General features: G+C 35.8%; 3 protein-coding genes across 4 annotated transcripts; 1 reads left to right on the top strand and 2 right to left on the bottom strand.

The window, feature by feature from the left end:
• The first annotated feature begins 2,517 nt into the window (after window positions 1-2,517).
• On the top strand, window positions 2,518-3,859 carry LOC124634470. The gene is made up of 3 exons (XM_047170073.1): window positions 2,518-2,672; window positions 2,752-3,505; window positions 3,544-3,859. The coding sequence occupies exons 1-2, from the start codon at window positions 2,633-2,635 to the stop codon at window positions 3,315-3,317; spliced, it is 606 nt and encodes a 201-aa protein (XP_047026029.1). The 5' UTR covers window positions 2,518-2,632; the 3' UTR covers window positions 3,318-3,505; window positions 3,544-3,859.
• LOC124634481 (major prion protein-like) lies at window positions 3,855-11,307 on the bottom strand. Its single transcript, XM_047170082.1, has 4 exons — window positions 11,185-11,307; window positions 9,562-9,705; window positions 6,779-6,950; window positions 3,855-4,844 (listed from the first exon to the last, which is right to left on the bottom strand). The coding sequence occupies exons 1-4, from the start codon at window positions 11,237-11,239 to the stop codon at window positions 4,715-4,717; spliced, it is 501 nt and encodes a 166-aa protein (XP_047026038.1). The 5' UTR covers window positions 11,240-11,307; the 3' UTR covers window positions 3,855-4,714.
• A 3,998-nt stretch (window positions 11,308-15,305) lies between these two features.
• On the bottom strand, window positions 15,306-20,627 carry LOC124644176 (translocating chain-associated membrane protein 1). Of its 2 annotated transcripts, none has more exons than XM_047183458.1 (9): window positions 20,480-20,627; window positions 20,217-20,371; window positions 19,919-20,107; window positions 19,654-19,807; window positions 18,612-18,789; window positions 17,445-17,560; window positions 16,896-17,041; window positions 16,390-16,504; window positions 15,306-16,304 (listed from the first exon to the last, which is right to left on the bottom strand). In XM_047183458.1, the coding sequence occupies exons 2-9, from the start codon at window positions 20,349-20,351 to the stop codon at window positions 16,207-16,209; spliced, it is 1,131 nt and encodes a 376-aa protein (XP_047039414.1). In that variant the 5' UTR covers window positions 20,352-20,371; window positions 20,480-20,627; the 3' UTR covers window positions 15,306-16,206. The 2 variants fall into 2 exon arrangements, with proteins under 2 accessions (XP_047039414.1, XP_047039482.1); XM_047183526.1 differs by having other exon boundaries at window positions 20,217-20,367; window positions 20,480-20,561.
• Between the last annotated feature and the right edge of the window lie 186 nt (window positions 20,628-20,813).

Consider the following 20,813-nt stretch of genomic DNA (forward strand, 5'->3'; position numbering starts at 1 on the left):
CAATGTCTGCCATAGCTGGTCATGTACGAAAAACCAGTTTTCTTCCAATATGTGAATTTTATCGATATATTTATTTAAGTTCATTAGCGATTTGACAACCCTAAGAATTTTAGTGCACGGTTAAGTATTGTGTCACAGATCATATACCTAATCAATTATCAAGCTCGATTAAATGTTCAGAAGGGGCAGAGGTACACCCGCCTTCGCCTACCTTTGTACACAAAATACAAAACAAAGAAGATAGCATCACTCAATTATAATAATCTTGAATAGTGACCGAAACAAAAAACTACAGTCTACTCATTGTTTACTTTAAAGATGGAATAACTTATTTTTTTTTCTGACCGGTTATTAAGGAATATAGCAGTAACGTTGTTTGAAAAGAAAGAAAGAAATTTTGAAAAACAATAGCCCCAGATATAGCATAATTAATACAACAAGTCACATAGTTTTTTTAATGAAAAAATACAGACTATATTATGAAAAAATGGTTTCACAAATCTCTTTCTAAACCTAGTTTGACTTCCTCGTGCCACATAAGTAACGATTTACGCATGCGTCGCATAATGCGGTCACGATTATGATAAACAATTAATCAATTATGTATCTATTAGGATATTTTTTTCTGTGGTACTCTAAGGGGAGGTTTCATAATATGATTTTTAAAGTAGGTAATATAAAATAACTCCCTTTGTAATCTACTTTTGTATAGGGCGGTGTATCTTTTCGTATTAGCTACTATTTTTAACATAAAACCATTACAAAAACTCTCAAAAATCCCTATAGGAGGAAAACTCTTAACGAAAACGAATGTGAGATAATAAATAAACGAATCTTTAAATTCTCGAAGTAGGTACACGACCAAGGGTCACATTGTCTTGTCTTGTGCCATGCCTACTTATTACCCTTTCTATTCGTCAAAATCGTTTGAAATATGCGGTCCAAAGGACACAAAAATTGGTATTCAAGAGTAATTGATGATTCTAAGCTTCTTATTAAATTTCCTCATAGAAAAACCGCAAAACTATGATGAAACAACAAGATAAATATTTTGATTTTACTTTTAATATAAGAAATTACCAAAGAAGTGACCGTAATGGCCAGTAGCTTAATCTATGTCAATAATAACAGGACCGCACGCGTAGCGCCGGTGTCGCGAAACTCGGCCCGGGTCAGCCGCTTTCCCTGCGGTAAACTTTAAGCTGAGCCGATCACCAGATAAGATTAATAACAACTAATTAATCAATTATGTTTATTTTCCTTTAAAAAAGAAGATTGATTAATAAAGCTGTCACATTGTGGGAACATAAATATGTTGATAAATTAAAAACTTAACATCTTTTGACTTACATATAAATTTTGCATATATTTCATGCTTCTTTAGTTTACATAAATATTTATACACATTTTGACTCTAATTTAGGTAGATGTAGAAATCGTAGCGCCTTACGGTTATTTGATATTCGAAGTACCTACAATCGTATGAAGTGAATAATCTTAAGCAATCGCTAACATTTACGGTAGGCGCTGAGATCTCATGACACGCATATTACTTGTTTGATATGATTTTTGTAAAGAAAAGGTATTGAAAGAAGACCCTATAATCAGGTGCAGGTATCTTGAGATAGGCCTATGTCCAGCAGAGAACAAATAACAAAGACTGATGATGATGAACTTAACAATTGGAAGTCAAATCATCATTAATCATCGTCCTTGTGACAATTTCAGTAATTGGAATATGTTAAACTAACAAAACACCGGATACTACGGCTAAGTCATCACGTCGCGTACAATCGTGAGGTGCGACCGTGTAAACATCCTTATCTACTGCGTACTCTGTACTCTGTTCTTCGGGAGTGTTGAGCAACGTTTCGCAAAACGCTTCTGCGACAATACCATGACAAGGCGAAGACAAACACCTACCTCGTTATCTTATGAATAATGCCGATTATGTTGAGTAAATACACGCACAAGCGACCCAATGCATTTTTCACGAATCTTTATCGTATACAGTGTGTGTACATTTTGGTTAATCTTTTAATTATTTTTTTCATAATGTCATTATCAATTTTATTGTACTTTTGCTATTTTCAGGAAAACTTCACAAAGCTCTCTGACAGCTAATGAGTATCAGTTTTGCCATTAATTATAATTTTCTAATAGGTTATTACATAAAAGGCATGGACATCTGTAATGCAGAATCCTGACTGAATGACCTGAACCATAAAACTACCGTCAGCGACTGGTTGCAGGTTAAAATTCATGCGGGAAAAAGGCGGATAATCTGAGGCATTTTGAGGGGCTTTAAAATTCAAATCTGCGCTACTTTTTAAGTGAAGATTTAATTAACATAATTTCGTAATGTCCATTGTTGTTTTCCGTGGACACATGTGGAATGATTTAGTTACAACCTGTGCGTGCGCGAGGCGGGCGGCGGCGCACGAGTCACCTAGATGTCCCACCTATTGTCCACGCCGCGTCCATCGCTGGGTGAGCCGCCATTACCTCACACTTTCAATACTGGGTTACGAGAATTTTACTTCAAGGTCTTCGTTTAGGAGCAAATAGAGGAGGTATAAATGGAAAGACGAACTACAATAGCACACAGTTGATCTTCAGCAACTCGTTCAAAATGTATGCTCACATCGGTTTTGTAATGTGCCTGTTTGTTGGTACGTGCGGTGAAATTAATTACACTCAGTACTGTTCTTTTATTTGTGCGATATCTAATAGTGTATCTTTTGTTTATAGGTAGTAGTGTCGCGTACTACCCGCAAAGAGAAGCGCCTTACTACAGCGGACCGAACGATCCATATTCTGTGGGCTTCAACCAGAACCCTGTCCAGGAGCCTTCTCAGCGACTTTTCTGGGGCAATCAGGGAAGCAACCAAGTCGGCGGAACTGGACTATGGGCGACGTTGACAAACAAGTTCCCATTCTTGGGATCCATGTTTGGTCGAATGGAGTTGCCTGCTCAATACGGAGTGCCCAATCAGTATGACGTGTCGACGCAGTACGGAGCTCCTGGTGGTTTCCAGCCTCAATATTATCAAGGACAGCAGCAGGGTGCTCAGCAGTTCCCGCGGCAGTTTGGCCAACGATTTGTTCCTTCAGGTCGTGACGTGGGAATAACGGACGATGCTGTGATAGTGACTCCTCCCTTCGTGCCTCCCGTCCAGCCGGCGCCTTTCCCATCACCAGTACCTGCACCTGTGCCTGCGCCTGCCCCGGCACCCGTGCCCGCCCCTGGTCCCTCTCAGGAGGAAGGATACACATACAACAGACCTCAGTATAGGTTGGAGTTACCCCAAAGATAAGTAAACAATATACAAAGAAAGCACTGACTGACAGTAGAAATGTAATAACGTAGTTTAGTCATTGCACCTTCAGTCATTAACTATATTTGAATTTGTAATTAAATCCATACATTTTATTAGGAATTTCAACTGTCGGAAAAATTCACTCTTCCATCGGTTCTGCATAGTTTTTTGATATACTGAGTTACATAAGCCCTTTGTAAATTTTATGTAAAATGTGATAAACGCCAGTATTAGCTATTAGAGTGTAAAAAGGCAAAACTTGTCAAAAATCATAAATTGCCGTCTTAAGTTTTCCCTGTAACCACTCCACTGTACCATTAGAAAAATATCTACGCTTGGTCTTTCAATATTGGAAATTGTACTGCAATGCTTTTGGAAGGCCTACTTGTACCTAATAGATAATACATACTTAACTGCATCTGTCACTATCTTATAGCTTTTAAATTACGGGTTCAAAAACTTCACGCTCTCTTGTAATTAAATGACACCACTTTAAATGTAAAGACATTTGACAATTAAATAAAAGTCATTAAAATTAATTCATGTATTTTTATTCTAATCTTTAACCATCCGTAACTTTCCTATTTATTATGTTCTAAGAACGAAATATTAAGCTGAAATATTCCTAAAAACTAATTACTAAGTATATAAAGATACTGTTTCAAAAATCACAAAAGTGCTGTAATGAAGTAGGTACCTAGTATTCGTCGTACATCTTGGTATCGATAGCAACTGCATAATCTATAAGCACAATGTACCGCGATGTTCCAAAAAGCTAGACCTCAAGGATTGTTTCATAATATTCAAATCGTCGAACTTACGCATTCCGATCAGTGATTGCCATTGAGTCTATCAGGCGCCTATAAACTAGAACTTAGATTTAATGTGCAGGCATGAAAGCATACAAACTTATATAAGTATATAGCTTTAAAATAGAATAAATTTTATAGCTTTTAATGCTATGCTTCATTAATTAAGTAACAATCACGAAAGTGACCTTAGTATAACGTTAGATGCGCCTACGGACTATGACATATTTTCACCTAAAGTACATTGTATACTTTGTGTAGGTTGTGGTCCATTTTAATCATAGCTTTTTATGACACCAGGGGGGATGAAGTCTGAGCCGGGAACACATTTTTGACCTCTACATATTATGGAGAAAGAGAGTAGAGTATCACGTCTACATAATCGTACCTCTAACTTATGGCATATTTTCAAAAGCAATTGTGAGTCAAACTTGATACATATATTTATCAATTGCATTAAATGGGAAGGTACTAAAGGATGGTATTTATACTTCATTAAAGTCTAAAGGCAATCGACTCTCTATCTATAATCATAATTGTATCGTGCTAACAGATTATGCAAGTTGAACAAGACGTGGCAAACCCTTAGTGAACCGAAGCGGACTGGTCGTAATAGCCGTTGCCGGTGGGGTCAACTCCCACGGAGGTGCTGGCGCTCACCGACTGCCCCTGGACCGGTCCGAACTGGCGCCGAGTCATGCCGGGTGCCAAGACACTGTGAAGTATTGTATGAGATAATTGGCATCCTAGGGCTTGATTCTGCTATGTTCATAATGTGACAATTGGATAACTATTGCATCTTAATAGCCGTTGTAGATCATGGTGGCCTAGTGGGTAAAGGACCAACCTCACAACTATGAGTGCGTTGGTTCGATTCCAGGTCAGGCAAGTACCTACCAATGTAACTTTTCTAAGTTTGTACTCTCTAAGTATATCTTGGATACCAATGAAAGTGTTTCGGATGGCACATCCTTGGCAGTCGTTACGGGTAGTCAGAAGCCAGTAAGTCTGACACCAATTTCACCAAGGGGTATTGAGTTGCCCCTGTAACTGGGTTGAGGAGGTCAGATAGGGCAGTCGCTCCTTGTAAAATACTGTTTCTTAGTGCATTTGTGGTTAGACTGGAAGCCGACCCCAACGTAGTTGGGAAAAAGGCTCGGAAGATGATGAGAGTGATGCAGATATAAGAAAATTCCTAAGTCCCGTTTTCACCCGCATGTTAAAGGAACTACTTCGTGTTTTTTGAAAGAAAATCGAACACCGAACTGCTCATTGTTAAAACCAGTCCAGCCGTTTTGCCGTGAAAGTATAACAAAAAACATTCATCATCATTCATTATATAATGTAGGTATGATTTTCCAAAAATGGCAAGATTTAACGTAGTGGCTATCAGTTCCCTCATTCCCTGATAGGCTAGACATATTCATACAAACAGGAAGAAATAAAGCAGAATAAGTACCTACAATAACTGACTCAATGGTAGGGAAAGATTCTTCTAATCACAAGAAAAATCTAAAGATTGTATGAATAGTCTAATGATGGAGATCCAATCATTAGGTAATCATCCTGACATGTTGATATAACTTGTAATAGCACTGTATACATTAATAATTCGAGGTATCATATCTCTACAAAATACTTAGCTAAAGCTTGCAACTTAACTATTTAAACTTTTAATATAAATTGTATTAAACAGGCGTAGCGCGTAGTCAAGTAGGCGTTATAATTTAACAGTGAAATTAATTGTAGCGCGTTGATGTCTTTTGCCTACGAATTAAATTATTTGCTACGAACATTACTCAAATGGGATTTATTCCAACTAAACAGTATGTTATTAGGGTAAGTGATATTAACACCATAATGTAATTTGAAACATTTATTAGTTTTTTAATTAAATTATTATAATAAATAGGAAACAATCTTCCGGCAGTTGCACAGCATGTCCACAGGCGCAGAGCGCGGCGAGCGTGCAACTGGTGGAAAATACGCGAACAGGATGGAGGCCGACACCATGAAGTTAGTCTAGTGAGCACTGTAATCACCAACTAATGCCTAGGAACACACAAAAAACAAGTTAGTTACAGGTTCTAATAATACTATGTAAACCGAAAAAATTTAGCAAAATCAACATATTAATTAATTAAGCTTGAAGTAAACACTAAATACCAAACAATGTGAGATGAATCTTTATAGTATATGTAAAATGAATGCCTCGCGATATTGAGGTAGCTTGTACTCTTAAATATAAGAGTACATATATATGTTTCAAACTATTTATTTTAACTACGATAAAGCCACCCTGCGAAAAAAGCCTCAGACAGCACGCATGTCGCGATCCACCTCTTTTCGAAGGGTAACTTTAATCTAATATCCAGCATATGGAAAATACTATGAAATGTATATGTTTAATTCTTCAGTGTAAGAAACAAGCCTCACAACAACAACTGAAGCGGATTTGATGCACAAAGCATCTTTGACTCGGCACTTGCCTTGGGCTCCCAACTCACATGTCAAGAGGCCCCGCGGATCAACACTCCATTTTTTAGTGTGGCATACACTACTAGTTTGCTACCAGGGCCAAAAGTACCTAAGATAAAAATGCCTGTTTTGAAGCACTTACTAAAATTAAAACTTTAAAATGATTATTACTTTGAGTGGGCCGCAGGGTTGGAGGCGCCATAAACTCCTGGTTGGCCCCAGCCGCCGGGCTGGCCCCACGAGCCACCGTTGTTGCCTCGCTGGCCCCAGCCGTCACCGTTGCCTCCCCATCCGCCCGCATCAGCGCGCGCGTTCGCGTTTGCGTTGCCACCGGGTCCAGCATCTGAAAACGAAATTCAAGAATAATTAAGAAACGTTGACTATATCTTAAAAAAATGATAGTTAAAAAAACTAAAAAAACACGCTAGTCATGTATTGTCATCAGAATTCAGAGCATGTGCAAAATTTCATCTTAATCGAAGACCGGGAAGTGGGTTAAATGAATATTCCAAGATTGTTGATTACATGTACATAGTTACAAGTGAAGCGTAATATCAGCGTGTTAAAATGAAGCTGAAATTGAGCTAAATGGAAGTAAAGCTAGACAGATTTATTTGAAACTATTTGGTACTTTTGCAGTCTGTTTTTTTTTGTTAATTCAGGATGAGTAGGAACTAATTCAGGGCATTTCCCTTTTGGCTAAAGAGAGCAGCTCTTTTGTGTTGACATTCAATGTAAGTTTTCTATTTAATTCTGAATATAATGAAAATTAAATATAAAGTTTTATTTAACAAATCATTTTAAAAAATCGGAGTAGTTTAAGAAGGAAAAATATTAATACTATTTTAGAGACTGTATAGGACTAGCAGTATAAAGTAATACAACAAAAAAACGCATGTTGAACCAGACGAGTGTGATCTCAAACCTGTCCATATAAACATGTTCCACCATCAATCAAATAAAAATTATGTAGGCCGCCAAAACATACATCAAAAAGAGATTCAAGTTCAAACGGTAACTAGGTAGCACTTGAGAAAGAAAGTGAGGTTTATCGATCACTTTTTTGTGCTCATAGATGGCATAGCCGCTTGACCGTCGCTCGGAGAATTTCGAGACCGTTAGACGAACGGCGACGGACGGCAAAGCGCAACAGTTTGAGACCCACTCGACACGTCCACGTTCTACATTCGACGACAATTATATGTACCGCGTATCTAAACCATGTTCCATGGTTGTGCATACCAAACCGGGAAATGCAGTTACCGCATAACAATAGGGTATTTCGCTTGAACTCGCTATCGAACTGTTCAGATATTTGATTCGAGCTAGCCTATTGTAAAGCGCTGGTATACAAAAAGTGAAGCTGTGTCATACAAAAATTTGTGCTCTAACTAGTTTGATAAAGTTAAAAATATTTCCGTTTTTATCGTTTATTGCTTTATAATAATAAAATGTTCATCTGGCTGTTAATAATGTTCGATTACCTACACGATTTGGATATACAGATTCGTGACCAAAGAGCGTATTCTCCGCAAAATTTAAGGACCGTATAAAATTGATACATGCAAGATACAATACATAAGTACTTGATGTTAAATTTTAAAGCCAAAATTAAATCTACACTTCGGTTACGCTTGTTATCGAAAAAGACTTCACTTTTCTATACTTAAATAAATCCAAATGAACATGACCTTAGCATTAAAAACATTTGTTAATGAATGAAAAACCTTCAGTAAAATATTAAAAGTATTCATAATTCTATTTTATTTACTTGTTCAAGAACAAGGCGGTAATCAATCGTGTCGTCATCGTAAATAATGTTTTTTAGTGGCCAGTAGTAAACTCAAGTAAACTACACATTGTCACATCCATCAAAATCTCTATGGCTAATTTATTTGTATGACTACTAACTACATATAGCCTTGATGTGTACATTGCAGACTTTATTGTCATAAAACTGTACTCTGTGTCGGTATTTTTCTTTCTATATTTTACATGTTGAGCTGAGTTTCAATTGCCATGTAAACAGTGTAAGTTTTGAACACAAGTAGCGGAAAACAAAACTAATAAGCTTATGGATTTACCAATCTCTGTCTTAGCGGAACAATGCTCTTTCACTAAAAGTTAACAAATTCCTGCTCCCGAAAATTATTTAATTTCGCTGCTAAGTATATTGTTTATAAATCTCTTTCAAAACTTATTTACCGTTAACTATTTTTTTTTAATGAAAATGTCCTCTGCAGAAAGAAAATGTAGGTTACCGAAGTTAAAACAATTTAAACGTTTAATTTACATAAGCCGATTAAAACTAATTAAGCTTGTATAATTTTCACATATATATATGCAAATTATGTAGATTTGTGTGAGTAGCACCGCGTGGGAAATGTGCAGGACATTCCTCGCACGTTCCAACACTAGGTTATTCTCTTGTGGGTTATTGTGCTGCATAATAGTCATGCGCTTTTCTTTTCACTCACTCAGTTACCACTTCAGCTATGCGCTATGTACGGTGATCGTTAAGAGCTTTACTGCTGAGTGGGAATTCGTGGGCTTTCAATATGCATTTGACTAGAGTAAAACATTCCAATACCTATGGGTTGTGATAATTGGATTTTATCGCTTACTGGCTCCTTATAATTAGTTGCACATGTGCAAATTGGAGTGAAAATTAATATGCTGTTGTACTTAAAGGACTTTAAGACAGATGACCAACATTGTTCAGAAACTTCAGTCTGCAAGATTTACCCAACACATACTTATGTAAACTTTCTAACTACTAGACAAGATAACATGTTATTAAAGCTTTAGTAGACTTAAAACTACAAATAAGCCAGTTTACTCCCAAAATACGCGAGCTCTCGCATACATACCTACATAATATGTAAGTGCGATTTACGCAGCTTCTAAGAGATGTCACATAATTTAATACAACATATATCTGGAATATAACTTACGAGCTTCAGCATTAGCGTTGGCGTTGCTGCCCGCCGCGTAGGGCCAGGGTACGGACCGACGCAGGCGCCGCAGTGGGACTCGCGCAGACTCGTGCCCCTCCGCGTCTATGGTGTAGTAGGCGCGGGGAACATAGTACTGTCCTTCTGGAATGTGCACAATGCACATATATGTCACTCGTGCTCATACTAGCTGTCGTCATACTAGCTGTCGTGGTCCTTTATACATTTTGTATGAAAAATGACGATGATACGATATGTACTGTCACGTGGAATAATATGTTGTAAAGTGAAAAGCAATTCCTTGGCGAAATGTTGCTTCCAAAAAATTATGCTATTGAAAATGTTAACGTTAATTAATACAAAAGGAAAGGAAATATTATCATTAATAAGTTAAGAGAATCTCATCATCTTATTGCTTGTGACTGTACAAGTTTGGTAAGTTGATATCGTCTGTTGCAGGTACTTAGATAAAGCTTTGAGGAAATAAAGAAGATAACTATTTGCATGAAACTAACTTAGAGGCCATTTGTTTGTAAGAATGTAAATGTGTATTCTTCTCTTCTCCATCTACTTTTGATTACTAACAAAAGTACTTGACTTGCAACCAACCAATTATGTACCTGACTACTAAAAATTCTTGCCAATATAGAAAACCTCGAACCTTAATTAACAATGAAAGGAAGAATGCAAGTATTGATTAATCAGGAAGCTTTACCACTACGAGCTGAGATCATCACTAATCGCTGTAGTTAAACGCACGAGGCTTTTTATGAATGACCTCAGCAAATCGTGACCGACAGGATTAATGAACATCACTAAATATATAAAAACATGACGATCAATAACATGAGGGGACCTACTCATCAACAAATATTTCTTATAATAAATGTTCGCTAGAGAGGAGAGGAGAGGCCTATGTCCAGCAGTGGACTGCTATAGGCTGATGATGAAATGTTCGCTAAAGTTGCCTTTTTTAGAAAAAAAACTATAGGTATAAATGATAGGTCCATAAAGCCTTTTGACATACAACTTACAAAGGGGTTTATTATAATACCATTTGCGCCATATAAGTAATATAATTGAACTTAGAAAACTGTTCGTTTAAGTCGTTTCATTCATTGAAGCCACATTAGGTAGGTAAGTCATTAAACGTAAAATGAGTTTTCTTTAGGAAGAGTTGACTAGAAATTCTATGTTAGCCAACTAAAAGCAGCTTTCTCAATAGGGCTCACAACGAAAGGCCTATTTAAGTATCGATAGAATTAAAAAGGGATATCTAATACTTAATTGGCAATACTGAAACTTGAAGCGTAAGCTCTTTTTAATAACAATATAACTTTTGATCTTTATCAATATCTCTATAATTACAAACATAGGTATCTATGTTTTGTATCAGTAGACAAACTTAAGAGCAACCTCCTAACACTGAGGTATTTATCCAAGGGATGATTGACCCTTCTGACTCGTCAAACCAAAAGGTGAATCACTAAATAAAAAATCAATTACCGACAAGATCACTGATCTTCGACTGGATCAAATCGAAAATTACATAAAATGATACTAAGAATAGTAAATTGCGAGTCAGCTCGGACGCCGTGGCGGTAAAAACCGGGGGGCACTAACCTGCGAGGGCTACGGCGAACACTGCCGCCAAGATGAACAGAGTCAGCTTATGCATCGTGAACGTGTTGGCTCCACAGATGTCGAGGTACAACTGGCTTCACCCTACTCGCTCACACATTTTATAAGCCTTATTGCCAGCGTCTCGGCGGAAACTCACGCGCATCTTGATGCACGGCCCGCAATAACGGTCGTTGCCAGTAAAAACCTATCATCAATTGAATGGACACCAAAAAATACCAATTTGCTTTGATAAAAACCTCAGTTCCGAAATGAAAGTAAGTAGCCAATTAATTTTGGGGTACTGGACCAGTTCTAAGAGCTTAATGCTGTAAACTATCCTTACATAGCTATAAACTAAATGATCATAAAATATGATTATAGGTGTTAAACGATTCTTATAACACAGTAATTTGGTGGATGGAGTAAGTTGAACTATTCTCATATTTGTTTTCACACCGGGCTAGATAAGTAGACTTTAATTTGGCCATCTCAAATCTAAACCGCGTAACCCAAAATTTTTGCATAAAATTATAGATAAAGATAGCTGTGTTTAGTCTCGTCTATGTAGGAAGCTTAGTGACTCAGAGTTGACATGACCACAAAAAAGTCATTCGCTTTTCTTTAAGGGAAATACTGAATTGAATCTGGACACTTTGACAGTGTCATGCATGATAGGATACGATCTGCGAATCTAATCCTTTTAAACTTTACAGCTTATTGTGGTAAAAGCAAAAAAATTAAACAGACGTTTGACACGTGTTTAAGATTCGGGGATTTTCTTTTAACACTTGTCAATCGATAGCTTTTTGTAATAACGCAGTTAATGTTTACGGAACCCAGTAGCAGCATGCGCACTGGCCTGCTTAGAGTTAGCGCTCTTACTTAGAAATCTATACCTACAGAAATAAGGCAATCGAAATAAATCAATAAATGTCCATTGATTTATTAAATCAATAAAACCACTAACTGTCGGTAAGTATTTTCAAAGTAGTAGGTACTTATCTAACTATTTCTGGCTTCGAAGTAGAACTCGAAAAGGTAGTTCTCAGTTTGACCAGGGGCCCGATTCTCTTAAGTTAATAATGTTAAAATTGAATAGAAATCGAATCGCAATATGATCGCAATAGCAGTTTTAACCATATCGGGCATTCTGCTACTAATATAAGACCAATCGTATTCCAACGACATTCGATTGGTTTGCGATTGCTCTGCTATTTTGGTCTATACGGTAGTTTGCTCTACAATCATATTGCAATCGTAAATCATTTGCAGACATAATGATTCATTATTGAATGACAGAAAAGGAGAAAAACGTTTATTTCAAAGAAAAAATAGCGGAATGCCACTTACGCTTCAATCGTAATTGAGTCGGGATTGGATCTCAGTCGAACGTGAATCGTATGTCGCTTAAGTAAAATTAGGAGAATTGGGCCCCTGTATGGATGTAGGTATGCTTGTGCGCGATTATCTCCTGTTTGACTGCACACATTTTGATGTGGTTTTCAGCATAGTAGGTACCTATTTGCCAGACTTAGGAGAGGGTTTTAGGTTAATATTGTAGGTAATCGGCTTTTTTTGTACATAAACAATTTTAGTAAACACCTAAACCTGATCAAACCCTTTCGATATTCTTGTTGTAGGTAGGCCGATAACTAGGTACTGGATATAAATTATCTAAATAGGTATATGATTTTTTAATTAACAATTCAGTTCGAATCTTTGGAACTAGTAGGTACAAAAGCTTTATGAAAGCTCAATGGACAGTTTTTGATCACTTTAACTTGTTAGCTTTCAGACCTTGTGGTCAATCACGCTATTCAAGCAGATCTGTGGCCTTAAAGGCTGCATTTATTTTTAATCCAGCTTTTTGATATGTGCATAGTGTATGATCAATAACTTTTACCTCAGTTCTAAATATTTAACGTAGGTATGTAATTCTTGCATTGTCCTTCGTGGGATTAACAATGACACAGACAGATAATAATTTATTATTTTTACGAGTTACATCAGTGGCAATATCGTTAAATAATATAGGTACCTATCTACCTTACCGTTTGTATGTATTGATAATCAATACGTAAGTATTATGTATTAATATTAGTTAAGTACATACTTAGTAGTTAGATGCTTATTGTTATAAGCATCTGACCTTGTCTACTTCAGGGTAGGCAGATATATTTCATCTCGTATGGTTAGCATATTAGTGGACCCGTCTTGCACTTGGAAAATTTTCGAAAGTTCGGAGGCGATAGTAAAAAAACTTCGAAAATTCGAGCAACTACTGGAAAAAATATGGAATAATTAACTCAGAGAGGGCGTGATAGTTCCTATCTTGCCCTTTTTCGAACAGTTGAGAACATATAGTGGAGTGGCGAGGTTGGTAGGCTCATACTGCAATGTCTTGTATTCGTAAAAACTTAGATAAAGTGATGATGAGTCATGAGGGGATTGTTTTGGGAATAGGTAACGGATTATTTAATTGAGTGAATAAATGCAGATACGCCAGAAAATAATTACGTAGTCTATTGGTAAGTGAAAATGCGCTTCTACATAGGTATAGATAGTTCAACTCAGATTTGCGCGCGGCCCTATGTGTGCGTCGGCTTGTAAATATACAACTTTCATTCGTGTGACAGTGACGTCGTCCGAGCATGACGTGTTCTTATCGCTTTTTGTTATGGGTACAGTCGTTTACGAAAATGTCTAGATCTTGACGGAGAAAATGTTTAAGGAGTCAGGTAGCGTTTCAAAAAATGAAACATTCAAAGCTTTTTATTATTACATTTTACAGTTTTTCATTATTTTCTCATACGTTTTTTTCAAATTGACATTGACAGTATCTAAGAAATAAATGAGGTGAAATATCTAAGATGAATTAAATACTTCTTACATATTTTCTAGCTCGGGGTACGCGGACAATAAATAAAAGTGTGGACTAAGAATGTAAAAAGACGTATAATCTAGTATAATAATGTAAACAAAATGTATGGGGAATTTTTTTAAATTATATTGCTTCGCATAATGTCGACCAAAATAAGACGGAAATAATGAAACTCATAAATGAACGTTTAATTCAAACTGATGAAGGGGTGATGGGTAATACCTGTAGACATGTACAAAAGAAAAACCAAATACTATAGACATTTTGACATGGAGTCAAAATTTATAATTGACCTTGGTGAGAGTAGCGAATCTGAAAATGCCTCATTTATTTTTCAAGTAGCGATTCAGAATCATTATAAATAAATAAACATTAAATTACGTAATAACTGATTTTCTTTAAACAGCCTTATACAACCCCTAAATAACTTTATTTGTACCCGACTGTACCTCTTGTCACGCACACAAAGTCACTGTATATGTACAAGGGTTACCCACACATAAGGCCGCGCGCAAGACTGAGTTGAACTTACTATACCTACATTGTATCGGAGGTTGAAAGGATAGAACTAACTATTGCCAAGCCTCAACAATGGGGTATTGCCGATTATTCTTGCCGTAGAATTAGAATAAGTACCTATGTTCCTAATTCTGACCGTACCTGAGTACCTACCTAGGTACTGCTTTATACTAATCCATAATTACAAAATATTATGGGTGCTTTGGTTTGACAATAACTACATACAAATAAAGATTTTTACTGCTTCTTAGATTGAGCTGTAAATTAATTGGCAACAATGCCATTATTTATTCATTTTGTTATGTTTCTGTTATTTGTATTTTATTTTGTTGTTTGCATTGTGCTGTGAAGGCTGTGGGCAGGTGGAGTTCTAAATGTTGCTTCCGCTATCAGTTTCACCCGCAACTCCTGAGAACTATTTCGTACACGCGTGAAATTCCGCCTGTGGGAAATAGATCCATCGTACGCGGGTTGTACCACAAAGAATTGGATAGTAGCTAGGTAGGTAGGTAGGTGTCAAAGAATAATAATCCTCCCCAATTAAAAAATATCCTTCATGTAGAGGCTGTGCACATACGATACCCTGCTTCGTAGCGGTTTACTTAAATAGGTGCTTCAATCTATATACTCCTAAAAGCTTCTTCACATTCATTTCGAAGTCAGATTTTACACTGCATACATATTATGTATAGATAAGGCATTGGGAAATAAAAAAGTCAAATAAATTACGACGGTTTCTTACAAAAATTTATTTTGAAATAAAAATAACATCAAGCTTTTAAAATTGACAATTCTCATGAAAATTATATAATAATTTATGAGCACAATTTCACATTAGGAAGAATAATTTCATTATTTCTTTAGTTCATTAAAGTATAACAATAATCACGGATTCAATCTCAAAGTGTAACGTGGCAATACGTTCATACCAAATGCTATGAATATATGTATAAAGAATAATATTAACTGAACAGCACCTGATTACAACTTACAGCAACAGAAGAAAACTTTCGTCTCGTTAAAATTATACAAACTGTTAAATAGTAAAAGTATACTGTAAATATAAAAATATAATTTAAAAAGTAAACTCGTATTGGAATCTATCTTATTACAACAAAAAATAATTTCTTTAAATATTGAAATGCAAAATAAAAATGGAATTTTCATCATTTAATGTGTATGAAAACACAGTACTTCAATATTCTTATCAATATATTCATATAAACAACAGTTTAAGCTAGACTTCATTTTTTACACTTTAGGAGATATTTTTACAACCCTGTATCCACTATACTTTTAATGACGATAATATGTTCCACAGTCTAAATTAACGTTCCGTAAAATGAAAAATACAATATTATTAACTACGATAAAGTAAGTCTTGTCACGTACGTGCTTGATACCTATTTTAATTAACATCAATTAAACATCGACATCGATTACATGTACCAGAGTCCATTACGAATCTCACAATACAAAAGTATGTTTTGTGCTATAACATTGATACCTAAAGGGGGAGATAAAGAGTCAGCTCAAGTAACTAAAGTGTAGTAGTGGAAAGACTCAGTTACAACGGGATGACGACAACCTAACGATACAGTTTAATGTCAGTGTGTGAGCGTTCACTTCGCCTTGACGGCGCTCTGTCGCTGTCGCAGCGTCTTGTTCGTGTTCTGGTCCACCTCGGGCAGGTCCGACTCCTCAACCGGGGCTTTCTTTACTGTTAACATAGTAAATACATTAACATCACAGATAATATTAAAGGTTTAGTTATAATGCAAGCGAAAACGATTAAAATGTTATACCTTTCTCCTTCTTAGGCTTTTCTTTTTTCTCTTTCTTGGGTTTGGCTTGAGCCTGTTGGCGGCTCTCTTGCCTCTGCTTGATGGCTTCAGAGATGAAGTTGAACATCAAGTAAACCTGCAAAAACAGATAACAATGAAGTAAGCCATAAACATTTACAAATATTTAGATTTACATATATAAATCAAACTATTATAGACCACAACAACAATTCCCCACAATAATAAATCAATGTTAAATCGTAAATCGATGTAAACTGCAAATAAGTCAAATCGTAACACATGCATGACATATACCTAATAACAGGATAAACACTTTTGTGGCAAAGGAATTACACAATAATATTGTCCATGTCAAATAATTTTGCCTCTCAATTCAGTCATTTGAGCCATTCGATGGATCGCACATGTTTCAGACTTTTGACGGTCACTAGTAGACAACTTCGGAGGGGCAAAGTTATTTGACGCTTAAGCTATATACGAAAAGTCCACGTAGCTTCGTATCTTACCTGGAAGGACACAAGGACAGATAACGCAGCTACGCGCAGCACAAGCTGAGCAGCACCCGCCAGACCGAAGTAGAACGTCAGCACGCCGAGCACCAGCGAGCACAGGCGAACAGCCACGAACACGGAACCGTTGATCAGGCTCAAGACTGTTACAAACGAGGGCAGGTGAGATTCAATTCTTATTTACATGTTTGCTTATAATAGGCAGAAGAATTTAAAGCTAAATACACTACTTTAAAGTTTGATAGGTTTGACAAAAAACTCAAAAATTCTGCTATATTTATAGGTTTTCTTATCTTATCTCTATCCTTCTTTACTATCGTCTTCTTAGAGGGAAAACCTCGGAAATGCAATTTTTCCAAAATTATTTAAACATTGCAAAGTACATCCTACTTCTTGATCATGGAAAGCTAAGCATCCGTCTTGTTGCTATGTAAATATGCATTTGCATGTGCTAAATGGAAAAATATACTACAACCTATTAAATAGTATGATCAAAATCTATATATAGAAACATTCATAAGAATATATATTTTGTTTTGCACTTACATTTGTCTAACCAGTCTTCACGCTCTCCCCTAAGGATGGTGTTGAGCCGGTAGCTGTGGGCGACGAATTCGGCGAGAGAGTGCAAAACTACTAAGCACACACCCACGCGTTGGAACCTGCACAAAAACAAAACATTAATTAAAGCAATTAAAGATACCTAAATAGTCAATGCAAAATATTTAACAGTGATGACCACAGTTGATGAGACATGAGGAAAAATAGGACAATGAACTTTTAACCTAAACCAATGTAATTTTAATGTTGATTAAAGCCCTATCATCCTACTGAATTTTTATTAATACATGTCAGAAAGGGCCTGTGTCCAGTAGGATGAGTGCCAATCGGACCGAGAATATAAGGTATAATCCAATAATATTAACTTCTATTTCATGTTAGGAATGAAATTATATTTCAAACTGCTTTAATCAATATTAAATTCAAAACATTAGCCTCGTATCTGTCAAGAATTATGAGTACCTACAAATACTTCCTAATCTAAGTCATAACAAAAGTCTTGCACATGCTGGCATGAATTAAAAACAAGCTACTAATAGAGACATATTGGCCTTTGGTTTTATTACACAAAAAAAAAACGTAGATAGCAATGAATATGAACATTTTAAAACATATTTTGAATTAAAAAGACAATGCAATGTTACATAATTGTGATTATATTTTTACTCAGTCATAAAAGCCAATCTCTTATAACTTTATCAATTATTTTAATATCATGAAGACAAGTAGTAGTGTATGTAAAGATAAAAATACTTAAAAAGATAACAGTTCATATCTCTTATTCTGAATACACGTTTTTACAATAAATAAACAACATAATTTACCACAGTAGGGGGGCAAAAATATAAGTAGCTTTACTTTCATTTTCCTGTAATTTTTCATAAGGGTTTTGGTAGATTTCCATGATTTTAATAGAACAATTTACCTACTACATAAAAAACCAAGTCACAAAATAGCATCTCGGGTACAGATTTTAACAGCTTCTTTAGTAGCTGTAACTTTAAAAACTGCTAAGCACCATTTCGTCATCAACTTTTTTGAAGTTAAGGATGCTTAAGAAATTATGTCCCTTTACATTGTTAGGCAATTTTGACTAGTTCAGTTACTTTTGATGCTACTGCCATACTTCATTGATAACAGTCATATACTTACTTGAAGCCATAAGCCAGAGCGACGAAAGCGAATGCAGCAGCAGCGTGCCTGATGCGGCCCATCCACTCATCTTTCTTGATACGCTGGAAGTACAACTCAGGGACGGTGTGGATCCAGTACGAAGCCTGAACAATCCACCAGAGTTTCAGCAAGAAGCTCATTGGGTGGTTGGGGTAGCCTGTAGAAACAAGAAAAAAAAACTTTTTACAAAACTAATTTGAATTATATACCTGAAACCTTCTCCTAAATAAATATATTAAATCAGTTCAGTCATATACAGGTCAATATGAGAACCTCTTTTTTCTCAAGTTGGTTAAAAAGTAAGTACAGCTGGTGTGCCCTAAATACTTCAAAGTTGAAGCATTAGCATAGTAGAAAGTAATGTTTGCATAGATATGCTAATAGACCAACTCTTAAATGCTGGTTTGGAATTTTGTACTCAATATTAGAGTCATTTAGGTTGTAATAGGTTTGACTAAACTTTTATTTCCTTTTTGTACAACCTATTTTGCTTATTGTATCAAATGGAACAAATTGTTTTCTTTTGGATTCATAAATGTAGGTAGTTGTTTTTAACCATTTATTTCTGCCACACTTTAATTGTACATAACATAATAAGAAAAAACTTTTTTCATTAACACAAAGTGCATAATTGCAGTTGCATTCTAATTGGATTACAAATGCATTTGTTCATTAGTAAAGTGTTGCAATTCTAAAAAGTTGAGTTCATTAATGCAATTGATAAGTTATCTTATTACCTAATTAATATTTCTATAAGAGAAGCCATTTGATAATGAAAGTTGATAAGGTTCCAATGCTTAATTTATTCTTTTTTATGGTTACATTCGCTACAACTGTAAAAATAATGGTCGGCTGTTTTAATATTTGATGGTTTCATTCTAGAACTACTCTATATAATGATTCCATTATTGAAATTGTCTGTACTTGTTTTGTAAGCAATTACTATAATAAGGGTATTGATGAACATAAAAATAGTTTTAGCTGTGTACCAACAAAGTTCAAAATTATAATGCATATTTACCGTCCCATAACTGTGACACATTGAAGACAAATCCTTCTCGGATAATGGCATCACCACCCCACACTAGAGTTACTAGGTGGAACACAACCAGTTGACCAGACTCATTCAGGGCACTCAGTCTTGATTTGGACAGATGAAACTTCTTTGATATTTTCTAAAACAACAATCATAACATTTATAATACACTCACTTTCATGTAGAACAAAAAAAACTGTTTTAACATGTTTTATGACTGAAACATATGTTAGAAGTTTATCATACTTACATCCAAGAAATACTCTTGGAGGATGGCATGCATAACAATGCACACCAAAGAGTAAAAGAATACTGCACAGGCGTCTTTCCATCCTGCTTCATAGAAGAATGGCTCTCCTTTTGGCAGTTCTCTGGAGGGCTCAACTCCACTCACATTGTGGTGCAGACTGATGAATAAACTCGCTATGGGACTCGTAGACTGCAACATTAATACAACAGCCGTACAATAAACGATGTAACATTCATACTGTTATGTGAAAAACATATATATGGAGACACATAGCCTACGTGGCAAGATTGTCACTCACCTGTACCATCAACCCGACCAAAAACACCATAACCACACACGAAACTATGTCCGCATGATTCTGAATCACAAATTCATGACTAAAAATAGGTGGGTTTTTGTTAGATTTTCTTCCAATCGCAGGCTTAACACCCATTTTTCCCGGCGATAACCTGTCTGGAAATTCACGAGCTGTATCAATAAATATAAATGTAACATGCAGATTTTAAATTAAGAATTAGTTATACACATGTTTAGTAATATAAAACATTAAAAATATCATACCTCTAGGCAGTCCGAGTGAAATAAACCAGTATAATAATATTTCTGACAGGAATCCAATCGACGTGACACTTTCACTTGCTACGCGGTGAAACGTCAACGTCGTTTGTTGACTACGGAAATACGACAGTTGTTGTGTTGGCACCTGGACCAGTCAAAACCTTAACCATTACATAAAAACGGTTAAGATTCAAGTAATAAAATAACAAAGCAACTATATAAATACCTATGATGATTAAAGAAACCTACATGAGAAATGAATGTGGATTTTATTCCGAAAATAAAGACAGAGTCTCTTGAGCCGGAAACCGAAAACCATAGACTAAAACTATTCAGT

Source organism: Helicoverpa zea, chromosome 1, assembly GCF_022581195.2.
Source record: "Helicoverpa zea isolate HzStark_Cry1AcR chromosome 1, ilHelZeax1.1, whole genome shotgun sequence".
Classification (NCBI taxonomy): domain Eukaryota; kingdom Metazoa; phylum Arthropoda; class Insecta; order Lepidoptera; family Noctuidae; genus Helicoverpa; species Helicoverpa zea.